We start from the raw sequence: 14,388 nt of genomic DNA on the forward strand, positions 1-14,388 counted from the left end.
GGCTCTAAAATACTGTTCCTTAACTTTTTTGCAACTGATCTATTTAGGAATATGGTGTAAATTTGTTTTCCAATATGGAAAAAAAACATGAAAAATTAAAATTATCAACTTTTAGCACTACCATAATGTTAACATTTGGTAATGTCGCATGTTGTGCTAAGTCGCATATAAGTGAACTTTTTAACACAACTAATATTTTAAACATTATTTTGTTGAAAATTAGCCCTCTGCCATGGGGGTTGCCAGATCTGCTAACAATTCTCGAATTCTTGCATTAAAATGAACCGAATAAACAGATAGCAATTATGTGGTAAGTTCAATGGTTTCAGAAAAACACGTGCTAAAACTAGATAACTCGAGTTATCTAGTTATAGCATTCAGTGTATGTCGTATTCACGATTATTTCGATTAAATAATAGCTTCATAACTTATCTTGTCAAGTTTTAGCACTGAATATTATTGGCATTTGAGTTTTATCAACTTTCGTCAATCATTAATAAATACTTAACCCGTTTGAAGTGAGCTATCGAGTTTTTACATAACATGGAGGCAAATAAAATACATCTTGTGAACTAGTTATCTCAAAAACGTCAGTTTTGGAGTTATCAAGTTATAGTACTAAGGCGACGAATTGTACTAAACAGTCAAACTTCAAAATTTTGCAAAAATTACTAATTTTGTATTATTTTGCGCGACCGGAAGATATGATACAAATGTATAATAGGTGCATTTATATTGATTTTACATACCTTTAGTAGTTAATTTATGGTATAGGAACGCAATTAAAACCATCTGGCCTGTTTAAAAAACAATATGAAAAATTAAGGTTTTCAAAATTTTTGCTAATTTCGATGGCATTGCGCGACCGGAAGACAAATTAATAAAAAAATAATAATTAGTGCTTTTTTCAAGTCTATACCAATGGCAACTTTTGCGCACTATAGCGATCTGAAATAAGAAAAAAAATTTTTTTTCTAACCACCCTATTATGCACCCTTCGTATAAACATGCAATTATAGGCCTAATTTTTAAGAATGAATGAACAAGTTTTAGAATAATAAAAATTTCAACATATATTTACAACTATAGCATACAAAATATGAATTATCTTTATAATTAGTTTCGGAAAAAATTGTGTATGAAGATTTGCATAAATCATGAAATTATGAAAATTTATAATAATCTTAAAATATTTAAAAAGTACTATTTTTTTTTAAAGAAAAATGATACTTTATTGAGATGTTATTTAAACAAAAAGTAATTATTAGAAAAATTATCCTCAGGCCAAAAAAATTGACAATAAAGGTTGCGTTTACGCACCTTTGTCCGTAAATGGGTTAAGTTCTCTGCCCTAGTTCTACCGTGCCTTGGTTGAGGATGTTTGGTCCATAATATGTTACATTTGCCAATAAATGTGGGAGTAGGAGTTTCAGGCATTTTCATCGAAATCAGAAATTTCCTACTCTGTATCATCGGAAATGTCGACTTCAACTTCACCAACTTCATTTAAATCTTCTTCTTCATTATCTAAATCAATTTGTTCCTGAATATAATCTTCAGACAAGACTTCACACATAACTTTTCTCAATATTCTTTTTAATTTTTTCAAGAACAGAGAGTATTTTTTACAAACTATTTCTAAATAAATAGAAAAAGAATGTTTGACTTGAACACACTTCTATATATATAAATCAAAACCGGAACTGGTGTATGTTTTCAAAGACTGATAGTGTGTAAATATTAATGTCAGCTAAGCACTTTCAGCATTTTTAATGCCATCATCAGAGCTATCCTATAAAAAGACTAAGTTGAAGAATCTTATTCGTAAAAAATTATAAAGTGAAACTTACGTCTTATGGCTGTAAATACCTCAAATAAAGAGAAAACTTCGAACAAACACAATCTACTATTAAAAATTAAACAAGGGATCTAACCACTGGTCAGGGTAAAAACCCATGAATATATAAAATATCACATTTAATGTGTTTTTTAAAAAATGGCTACCATTTTTACAATCAGCAGCTGTTACTAACAATAAGACGACAGGATGCTGACGGAAACAGGAGTTCCTAGCGGCATCTGTGTTATTAAAATTACTTAAAAATTTGAAAAAACTTAAAAACTTAAAACTTAAAAATTTCAAATTTCTAAGTAATTTTAATAACACAGATGCCGCTAGGAACTCTTGTTTCCGTCAGCATCCTGTCGTCTTATTATCAGTAACTGCTTAAACACATTATCAGTAAACACATTAAATTTGATATTTTATATTTCTTCAAGGGTTTTTACCCTGACCAGTGGTGAGATCTGTGTGGCGAGAATGTGTTTGTTCGAAGTTTTTTTTTTTTCATTTGAAGTATTTACAACCATAAGACGTAAGTTTCACTTTATAACTTTTTATGAATAAGATTCTTCAACTTAGTTTTTTTATAGGATAGCTCTGATGATGGCATTAAAAATGCTGAAAGTACTTTTAATAAATTTATTTACACACTATCAGTCTTTGAAAACATACACCAGTTCCCGTTTTGATTTATTTCTAAATAAAAATACTACAATTACCTTTAAAATGTTATAAAATCCGAATATAAAAGTAATCTTTGCCCCACAAGCTTGGTACACAAATGCTCGCATGCGGACACTTAGTCCTCATAAACGAATACTGACCTAACAAGCGGACGTTTCGAGGACAAACTTTATACTAAGGCAAATCAACACAATTTGGGAGACTACTATAATCTCACTTATAGTCGTTTGACTACGTATTAGGAAGGTTTGGTCAAATTGTAACTTAGCAAGTTAGATATAGTGTACCTACCTGATTTGATACTTTGTACACTAATTGTGTTTTCGTTGTCCCGCTAATGACCTTCGAGGTTAACCCTCAAACGCCCAACGGTGGGTAAAAAATGCCCACGTAACTTGTATTCCCGTGTAACATATTATTATTTATTATGTAAAATCCACAAGAAAAAGAAATAATTTTCCAGTAGTGGACTGTATCACAAAATTTCATTGAAAAAATCCTTTGTAAAAGGTTTAAAACTTTTATTAAAATCCATTTAAGGGCTACCTCTTAACAGAACGTTTTCCATTTTCTTACATCATCAGTGTTAAAATAAACAGGTTGAGTTCTAGCTAAGCCACCAGGAAATACCAGGGTGAGAATCCTTTAAATCAGGGGTGTCAAACTCAATTTTGCAGAGGGCCATATATTAAATTCAGAATGTGTCGGCGGGCCAGATTCAAATAAAAAAAAATGTACTGAATTATTATAACATTTTATTTAATAGTATACTTATAATATACGGTTCTTAAAAATCATATCAAAGTTATAAAAGAGGGTAATTATTTTGAGCTCGAGGATCCAGATACCTGACTTCTCTTGTTTTTGACAAGCTCATTGATGTCAGGTATCATATTCGTTGTATTTATTTTAAGAATTGATTGGAGATGTTCATTTGTAAGTCTTGTGCGATGTTTGTTCTTATTTATTTTCATGACGGAAAACATCTGCTCACATAAATAGGTGCTACCAAACATGCACAGAATGCGTGCTGCATGCTTTTTTAATTCCGGGTAGTTATCCAAACTCTTGAAATATTGTGTATAAAATGTAAGTGCGTTAACCTCTTTAAATTTTTCTTTCAAAATACTGTCCGATTGAAGATCTATCAACTCCATTTGCAAATGAACTGGTGCCTGTGAAGCTTCAAAATTGAATGGATTGTTGAAAATTGGGAATTCCATTTCATTCATTTTGTGGAAGTCTTCAAAACGATTGTTGAATTCCGTGATAAGATTTTGCAGAAGTTGAGAATATTGATCAAATTTTTTTTGATCCACTGTGCCAAATGATTTTAAATGAGGGAAATGATCCAAAGTTTGATTTTTACCTGATTTTCCCACAGCCTCAACTTTGTTTCAAAGGCTTGAATACATGAGTACATTTGAGTGACAATCAGATTTTTACCCTGTAACTTTACATTCAGATCAGTCAAGTGTTTATTCATATCTACCAAAAAGGCACAATCAACCCACCAGTCATTGTCATAATCAATTGGGTTGCCTTTTTCTAACATGAAAGCTTGAATAGGGTCACGTAATGCAAAAAATCTTTCTAAAACTACTCCTCGACTGAGCCAACGAACTTCGGTGAAATAAGGGACATCAGAAAACTTTTCGTCCAAATCTTGTAAAAACTGCCTGAACTGTCGGTGATTTAGTCCTCTGCTCCTTATAAAATTTACTATTTTAATTATAGGTTGCATGACATGGTCCATTTTTAAATGTTTGGATGCCAATGATTCCTGGTGAATTATACAGTGAAATCCCACAAAATTTCCTGATGTTTTGTTTTAATTTAGTTACAACGCCCGAATGTTGGCCAACCATGGCAGGAGCGCCATCCGTAGTTGTGCTGCTAAGTATATTCCAATAATAGAGTCCATATTCTGCCATCAAATGCTCCAATGCAGAATAAATATCATTTGCTGTTGTAGTACCTGTCAATGGAACGCACTTTAATAGTTCTTCAGTTATTTCAAAGTTACTGTTAATACCTCGTATAAAAACAGCAAGTTGAGCTGTATTAACAGTATCAGTGCTCTCATCAACAGCCAGTGAAAAGTTTGTAAATTCCTTAATTTTCTCCTTCAGTTGAAGAACCAAATTTTGAGATAAATCATTTATTCTTGAAGCAACAGTGTTTCTTGACAGCGAAATATTTTGAATTATTGACTTTTGAAATGGAAATGAAACATCGGCAACTTTCAACATACAGTCTTTAATAAAATCACCATCAGTGAAAGGTTTTGATCTCTTCGCGATTTCTAATGCAATAATAAAACTTGATTTCAGGGCATCTTCGCTCTCAGTATTAGCTTTAGTAAACATCGATTGTTGACCTTGAAGTTTAGATTTTAAAGATGACAATCTGTCCATTCTTATTTTTTCAGTGTAACAATCGAATTTTGATTTATGATTCGTATCATAGTGTCTCTTCAAGTTAAACTCCTTACAAACAGCAACTGTTTGATTGTAAATCAAACACAGTGGTTTACCTTTCCATTCTATGAAAAAATATGCATTTTCCCATTTAGACTGAAAAACTCTACGTTCACTATCAACTTTACGTTTTTGTGACATTATGCCGAAATCGTAACAAATATGGAACTCGACACAATTATGGATATCGCACACGCACGACACAAACAAATGTACAATACCTTCTCAACCACTACTTCGCAACTGACTCACGTGACACGTCGACGCACTTCTTTTATATCGATAAGGAAGGTTCTAGTCTAGACTCGAAGCGCATGGAAGATTCTATTGTTCTCAACAAAAATAATAGGGTGTTTCCGCTAAGAAATGGTGTTACTGTCTATCTCTCTCGCTTGTCTAGGCACGCGCTGCCTTTGAAATGACTTATAAATGTAGTGTAGTGTACGCATTTTAAAACTTCCGTAGAGCAATCGAGTGAAGTCTAAAAGCTCTAAAAAACATGATTCTTCTTTCTGTGACACATTGCGATCGCGGGCCGTATCTTTGACATGACTGCTTTAAATGGTATGTAGGAATTTTACAAAAATGCACATTTTCTTAAAATTCCATGAGCTGTATATAATTAATAAGGAATTGTGCCCTTAGGTATGGTATGAACCTTCCCATCACGTGGGATCAGTGGCGGCTGGTCAGGGTCGGCAGTGCCGACCCACATATTTATGGACACATTATATATATTTTTAAATATTTAATTTAATCAGATAGTTCAGAGAAATAAGGAAAAAAAGTAGCCGGTTGGTGACACAACCCCCTCCAGGCCGAAACCAAATTTTTTGAGTAATATGGACATCTATAATAATAACCTATACAGTGTGTCAATTTTAAAACTTACAATGGCTATATCTCACGAACAAAAGCTGATATCGAAAAATGCTTGAAACCGTTTCTAGGATAGTAAGGGGGAACTAAAATGACATGAAAGAGAACTCACCCCCATCAACCCCCTAGGCCCCACCCATCACAATCAAAAAAGTTTAAATTGCAAACCCCTACTTGAGATACATCATTGAAAAGGCTATAAAAAATACTATTCAATGGTATAAATAATAATTATACAGGGTGAAGCAATAATTGTGAAACTGTGGCTTAAATGAAAAATTTAATAAGGTTTTGTTGAATTACAAATTTATTAAAAATGTCAATTAAGTAAATATTTAATGTGAATTCCGTTGTTTGGCAAACAATAATACAGCCTATTTTCAAATTCTGCACGAAATTTAGCAAATGTTCTAGTAACAGAGCGACATGCTTGAGTAATTCTTTCTCGCAATTCCCCAAGTGAAGCAAGTTGAGTTTTATAAACAACCGATTTAGGGTAACCCCATAGAAAAAAGTAATATACTATCCTATCATAAAAAGTACTATCCAATGGTACAAATAATAATTTTACAGGGTGTTAATATCAGCTGGCTTACTGTGATTTTTGTATTTGTAATGCTATCTCCCGGACTATTATTTTAAATGGTAAGTGTCCGCTCGTCCTTTTTTTTTGTTAATTAAAACTTAATTTGCCATTTTTGCCTTAAATCAGTTGTTTATAAAACTTAACTTGCGTCACTTGGGAAATTGCGAGAAATAATTACTCAAGCATGTCGCCCTATTACTAGAAAAACATTTGTCAAATTTCGTGCAGAATTTGAAAATAGACTGTATTATTGTTTACAAAACAACGGAACCCACTTTGAACATTTACTTAAATGACATTTTTATCAAATTTGTAGTTCAACAAAACCTCATTAAATTTTTCATTTAAGCCAAAGTTTCACAATTATTGCTTCACCCTGTATAATTATTATTTATACCATTGGATAGCATTTTTTATAGCCTTTTCAATGATGTATCACAAGTAGGGGTTTGCAATTTAAACTTTTTTGGTTGTGGTGGGTGGGGCCTAGGGGGTTGATGGTGGTGAGTTCTCTTTCATGTCATTTTAGTTCCCCCTTACTATCCTAGAAACGGTTTCAAGCATTTTTCGTTTTCAGCTTTTGTTCGTGAGATATAGCCATTGTAAGTTTTAAAATTGACACACTGTATATTTCCTGCAGCCGATTTTGATGATATACATACATAGTCATAAACAAATGAAGATCAAAAAACGGTAAATTTTCGCTTTTTTCGTCTATTACTAACAAAATAGGCATTTTAAACAAATTTGAGAGTAAGAAACTCATAAACGGTATAAAAAACTTCAATATGGCGTTTGCTTAACCCTACGTTAGGCGCGTCGTTATTGCTGACAAGCTTAGGCGCGTGGTCTACGATCGTAGACCAAGAGTTTTTTGTCGTATAATACCGGATTTTGGCAAAATTAACAAATTAGTGGTTAATAACATGTTTATTTATGTTCGCACTTTGATATTAGATTTGTTTTGTTCCTTGGCTTTTCTCATTTTGACAGTGGTAAAATTAAAAACCAAGTCATGATTTTTTGGGTCTTTATTCGCAAGTAAATGAAAATGGTCACAAAAATAAGCTCAATTTAGTAAAAAACACAAAATATTTTTTATCTTTGAACTTATAGAATGACCAATAGGGATAAATAACAAAGAATAGAACTAAAAAGTAAAAAAAGAACAAAACTATTAAATGGTCAAAGTGGCACAATTTTAGTCCGTCAAACATTCAGTGCAAATATCCCCAAAATGATCCTTAAATGCAAATGTGTCACATCTTTGGCATGCCCTTCTTGTTGACATATTGCAAATTCATGCACAAATACAACTTCGTCTCACGTAATTTGTTGGACTATTAGGGGAAGGGGGTACGACTTCTTGAACTCCGAGCAGTACGCGAGCTCGTCGTCTAAGTTCTCTTAGCAGGGAAGGCATAGTTGATCCATATTCAATTTGCTGTTTGATTAGTTCCCATGCTAAGTTTTCAATGAAGTCGCTTCTTGAAACATTTTCATTTATGTTATTAGCTTTATGTACACAGCAGGCTACATATTAGCTTTATATATACAACTAAAAACTGGAACGCGCTTAGTCGCGTGGTCTACGGTTGTAGACCAGTGCTCTTTGAATAATGGTAAAAAAATAATGCAAACAGATCGGCGGTGTTTAGCAAACTGAAGAGTAAGTTGGAAGTATTAGTGACAGCTACTAAGCGGGATGGGGGCGTATGTGCGGTTTTATGCAATTGGCGACCACTTAAAGGAGAGTGGTCTACGATTGTAGACCACGCGCCTAACGGAGGGTTAATATGTCTATCCTTATTGGTTGCTTAGAAAATTGCAAAATAAATCATAAATTTTGAGTTTTTTTAAATATTTATAACTTATGTAAAAATTAACTTAGAACCTTCTTATTATACGGAATGCTGAGACTTATGGTGCTTAATTCATACCCTAAATTTCGAAGAAATTGGGCAAATAGTTTAAAAGTTATTTAATTTGTTTTTCCCAAATTTATTTTTTTTGCAACACTGTAAGTCAGAAAATGATGAAGCTACAGTAATACTTTGGATAGTTTATGGAAGAAGGAAATTTACAGTATTAATTTAATTAAAAAAAAATACAAAAAATAATTATAAATATTGCAAAATTATTTTGCAAAAACATGTGAATTAAATAAATGGGGGGGCTAACTTTGTCCCTAATTGTTCTAGGACAGTTGTTTTTCTTTCTAAATGTGTATAAAAATTCAGTCTTTCTAAATATGAAAAAATAATTTTTCTACAGGTAATGGTTAAAAAGTTATTCTAATTGTTTATAAGTAAGCAAAAAATCGACATGTTCTTTCAAAATAATTTTACACTGTTTAAAATTATTTTTTGTCATTTATTTTTAATAATGGTAATAGTATAAATGTTCTTCTTTCATAAACTGTCCGAAGTATGATTGTAGCCTCATAATTTTCTGACTTGTAGTGTTGCAAAAAATGAATTTGGGATAAACAAATTAAATAACTTTTAAACTATTTGACCAATTGCTTTGAAATTTAAAATATAATTTATTTAAGTACAAGAAGTATCAGCATTCCGTGTAATAAGAAGGTTCTAAGTTAATTTTTACATAAGTTATGAATATTTTTAAAAACTCAAAATTTATGATTTATTTTGCAATTTTCTAAGCAACCAATAAGGATGGACATATTCAGCGAACGCCATGTTGAAGTTTTTTATACGATTTATGAGTTTCTTATACTCAAATTTGTTTAAATTGCTTAACTTTTTGGTAATAGACGAAAAAAGCGAAAATGTAGCGTTTTTTGATCTTCATTTGTTTATAACTATGTACATCATCAAAATTGGCTTCAGGAAACATATAGGTTAATAATATAGATATCCATACTACTCAAAAAATTTGGTTTCGGCCTGGAGGGGGATGTGTCACGAGAAAAATCTTATTTCTCTGGACTAAGAGTTGATGATATTCGTTTCTGTGAAATAAAAAAAATATCTGTGGGATAATACAGACTAAATTTTATTCTTTGTTTTTAAAAGAATTCGATCGATCCGATACGTTAAGTGATCCCTGTGCGCTATGCGTAAGAGACTTTTCAAATTAATGATCCTATAGCTATGCACCCGAGTGCGATTGTGTGAATTCTTACAAGGCCCGCTTCGGCAAGCCGTCCCCAGATTGACGATTTGCTTGTAATAAGAAGCTATGGAATATTAGCCGATAGGCAACCAATTATACATTCCCCGTATTCTGCAACGGTAGCAAGGCACGTACCTATAGGTACCCCATTCCACGAATATACGACACTCTTGGATGATAACATAAAAAAAAAATAAAAAATAAAACAAAACAAAAACCAAAAATCCCCTATGAAATGGAAGCCTTTTAATTAGATGGCATACCTATCTGAAGAGACAAAACCTTGCCGACCCTGTCCCTAAAGCCACGAGCCGCCACGCGTGGGATGTAAATTAAGTTGTTGTCTTTATATTACGACAGTAATCTAATGTAATGTAATGTAATGTAATGTAATGTAATGTAATGTAATGTAATGTAATGTAATGTAATGTAATGTAATGTAATGTAATGTAATGTAATGTAATGTATTTTAATATAATGTAGACTGTCGTAATGTAAAAACAACTCAATTTACATCCCATGTGATGGGAGTGTTCATACCTTACCTAAGGGCATAATTCCTAGTTTGTATTTGTAAAATAACTACATACTAATTAAAGGCTTCTCACCCTGGTATTTCTTTGGTGGCTCGGCTAGCATTCAACCTGTTTGTTTTAACACTGATGATGATTTTGTAAGAAAATCGAAAACGTTATGTTGTGATGTAGAAGGATTTTAATAAAAGCTTATATACCTTTTACAAAGGATTTTTTCAATAAAATTTATTATGTGTTTCAAAATTTTTCAAAAATTATTTATTGTTGAAAAGACTACTATCAGTTTATCGAATATTAATTTGATTTTACCGATATTTTTGAAAATTAAAGTAATATCATGAGTTAAAGATACGTGGGCACAAAATGTCCACTCTTCGTAAAATTTTTTACTAAATATTGGACGCAATTGATTTAAAATGAGCAATTATTTGTCAGAATAAAAAGGTGGAATTAGAAATAGCAAAGATATAGAATAATAGTGCTAGTGATTCAGACATTGAGTAAGACGATAATGATTCAGATGTATGCGAAACCGAAGATTGTATTTTACCCGATCCACACAACAAAGATTTTGAAATTGATGATTCTCAGAATGACAACTCCGATGCAACGCACGTGCATCAGTATGTGAGTTAAACAGGTAGAGCATACTTGGCTCACCCTTCCGCTGTTGTTTGGGAGTCAGATTAGCCTTCTTATTTCAGACTGTTTTTTCAATAGTTCGTTCGTTTCGTAAGGTTTGTACATCTGGACCTGGATCTTGCGGACCAAAAAAAAGTTGATTAATAGCAAGCTGAAAATTTATTAATAGCTTAACGGTGTCTAGTGAGACAAAATTTGATGTGCGGGAACACTAGAACAGGGGAAGCTTTAATTGTGGAAAAGTTTAAAAATTTGGAACATCCAATCGATTTGTTACCCTTTCATTAAACTCTCATGCAAAAATCAGGCTGCTATTACTAACCAACATGATTCCTGTCATTTGACATGTTCTTCGTGTTCCACTTATTAAAATGTCCAGTTGGTGATATACACCAGTCTGATTTTTGCATGAGAGTTTAATGAAATGGTAACAAGTCAATTGGAATTTCTGTCCGACAAAATACATGGAACGTTTTCGTAGTCTGACGTTCCAAATTTTTAACCTGTTTTACAATTAAAACTTCCTCTGTTCCAGTGTTCCCATACAGCAAAGTTTGTTCGACTAGACACCGTTAAGCTATTAACAAATTTTTAGCTTGCTATTAGTCAACTTTTTTTGTTACGCGGGATCCAGCTCTAATCGTTTATATTAATATTTTAGAAAAATATGTGTTTACTAAGTATTCTTAAGATTCTTTAATTACTTAAACATAAGTAGATTCTTAACCCTTAAGTATTAACCTTTTAAATCAATGACCTAAACACTAGCTAACCGCCTGCCAGACGGGTTTAACATTTTAGTGGTAATTTTTGTTTTGTTAAATACCGGGTGTCCACTTATATTTTCCCCCATTTTAACTGCCTATAACTTTTAAACGACTCAAGATAGAAATATGCGGTTTTCGCTGAAATATTTTATTTTAGTAAAAGTTTTGTCTGAATGGACTTAATTTTTTATATCGCTTTCAAATACGAAAAGAAAAATGGCGGATTTTTGAGAAAAAACGTTGTTGACTTTTTTTTAATGGAACACCTTGTATATTGTTTTGTAGATTGAAAGAAAGGTCATTCACCTATCCAGCGATATAAAGCTTTTCAAAATCGGCTGTCAAATCACTGAGTAATTAATTTTTAAAATGAGAGGTGCAACGTGGATATGACATACATAAATAACATAATTATTAAGCAAATTGATATTATGTTATATGTGATTTTCACATTGCATCTCTCATTTTAAAAATTAATTGCTCAGTCATTTGACCACCGATTTTAAAAAAAAATGTATATCGTTGGATAGGGAAATGACCGTTTTTTTCAAGTTTTTAGGTAAATTACCATTTTTATGTCGCTTTTAAATAAAAAATGGCAGATTTTTGGAAAAAAAAACGTTGTTGACTATTTTTATTGAAACACCCAGTATATTTTTCTGTAGCTTGAAAAAACGGTCATTTGCCTATCCAGCGATATTAAATTTTTAAAAATCGGTTGTCAAATGACTGAGCAAATAATTTTTAAAATGAAAGATGCAATGTGGAAATCACATAAATATCATTTTGCTTAGTTATGTTATTTAGGTATGTGATATCCACGTTGCACCGCTCATTTTAAAAATTAATTACTCAGTGATTTGACAACCGATTTTGAAAAACTTTATATCGCTGGATAGGTGAATGACCTTTCTTTCAATTTACAAAAAAATATACTGGGTTTTCTACTAAAAAAGTCAACAACGTTTTTTTCAAAAATCCGCCATTTCTCTTTTCGTATTTGAAAGCGATATAAAAAATTCAATCCATTCAGACAAAACTTTTACTAAAATAAAACATTTCATCGAAAACTGCATATTTCTATCTTAAGCCGTTTAGAAGTTATAGGTTTATAGACATTTAAAATGGGGGAAATATAAGTGGACACCCGGCATTTTAACGCAAACAAATATCTCGATGACTTACTTAAAGTATTTATTATCTAAAAAACACAGTAGTTATTCTAGTTTTTCTGTATTTATTAAAATATTAAACACTATAACAAGAATGGAAGGATTGTTTGTGTAACTTTTTACTCCTGAAAAAAGTGTGATAAAATTAAACAAATTAAAAAATATTAATAAAAATTTATAATCGAGTTAAACAAAGATAGGGAAAAATTAAAATAAAGTAGTTTTTAAAAAATGTTAAAACAAACAAAAACTGACAGGTAGGTACTATAGTTATTACAGTGTAGAGATGGTAGTCAATGGCAACATTTTCATCACAAATTGATTCCACTTCGCTTATGTCGTCTTCTACCTCATCAAACCATTTCTAAAGAGTTTCCTCAGGGTCTTTATTCCCTTAGTTGATGTTTTTTGACGAACTGAGACACATTATGTGTAATGACGAACTGGGCACAAACACTAACACCCCGTCTATTAGACGGAAATCACACTTTGAGCCTAAATATCTTTCGAATAACAACCTGCCGCAAATTTCCGAGTTCAGTACTACTAAAGAACAACTCAACTTAAAAAGTCATAAACGGGTGACCTTCAAAATTTTCTTGGAAGGGAAAGATCCCACTTTCGACAAGCATGCCGTCTGAGAGACGGGGTGTTAGTACTTAAGGGTTAAGTTTAATCTATCTCTGACATTTGTAACAACTCCCAATAAATATACTAGCAATTTTCGAGATGGACATTTTTACCCACCCTTGAGCATACATGAAACCTAAATATTGTTGGGCGTATAAGGGTTGTGTGTGTGTGTGTATGTGAAAAATTGGCTTGGTGCAGGTCCGTTAGCCACAGATTTTTGTTTTATTTTTACCTCAATTTATTAGACTTTAAGGGTTATGCGGATATTTTCTAAATAATAAAAATTTGACTGTATAATTTCAAAATCTTAGTACCTGGAAAATGATTAATTTTTTGAAATCTTTTCATATCTTTACATCTATCAACTGTAATAGATAAATCCATCCAATACATGTTCCAGTTTTCTCCTTCAGCTACTTCCCGGAATCCAAACTTTTGTGCAACTCTTCGAATGACATCGTACCTACAATGGGTGAGGCAAACTGTTACTGGTTGTTTTTTCTTTTTCTTTGGCTTACTGCTTTCATCCTTTTTCGCTGTATAAAGTGGTAGAGTTATGGAGTTTGTATTTCTTTGACTTTTTTCTTCACTAGATGACCAATCTGAGAAATCGGACTCAGCGTTAGCGTATAATGTTGTATTTGATCTGTTAGTCATTTTATTTGTATTTATATATATATTGTTTACTTCTTTTACACATTTTATAAATTTGATTGTGACATGGTCACATTTATTGACAACTGAAATTTGTTTATATTGTATATTATATCTGTCAGTATAGTTTTTAAAGTACACTTTGCATTGTTATTTATATAAACAATATAGAAATACTCGTATAATATTATAAATCTAATGGCCGGTTTCACCAATGACGAAGAGTACTTTATTTGATGAATAAAGTTATTCGATCAAAAAAAACTAGTAGATCTGCGTTTCACCAACGCGCAACGTCAAATAAGATTTGTTTTATTTATTTATTTATCAGATAAATATTTTTACTTTTTGAATAAATTGAAAAGTTAAACTCG

General features: G+C 31.8%; 1 protein-coding gene across 1 annotated transcript in view; it reads right to left on the reverse strand.

Annotated features, from left to right (window-relative positions):
- Positions 1–14,104, reverse strand: part of LOC114327660 (tubulin polyglutamylase ttll6-like) — a 39,430-nt gene extending 25,326 nt beyond the window's left edge. The window contains exon 1 of the mRNA XM_028276332.2: positions 13,675–14,104. Within this exon, the coding sequence (XP_028132133.2) occupies positions 13,675–14,017 (343 nt within the window). The 5' untranslated portion in view covers positions 14,018–14,104. The remainder of the gene's footprint in view (positions 1–13,674) is intronic.
- Positions 14,105–14,388: the final 284 nt, after the last annotated feature.

Source organism: Diabrotica virgifera, chromosome 7 (assembly GCF_917563875.1).
Source record: "Diabrotica virgifera virgifera chromosome 7, PGI_DIABVI_V3a".
NCBI classification, from domain to species: Eukaryota; Metazoa; Arthropoda; class Insecta; order Coleoptera; family Chrysomelidae; genus Diabrotica; species Diabrotica virgifera.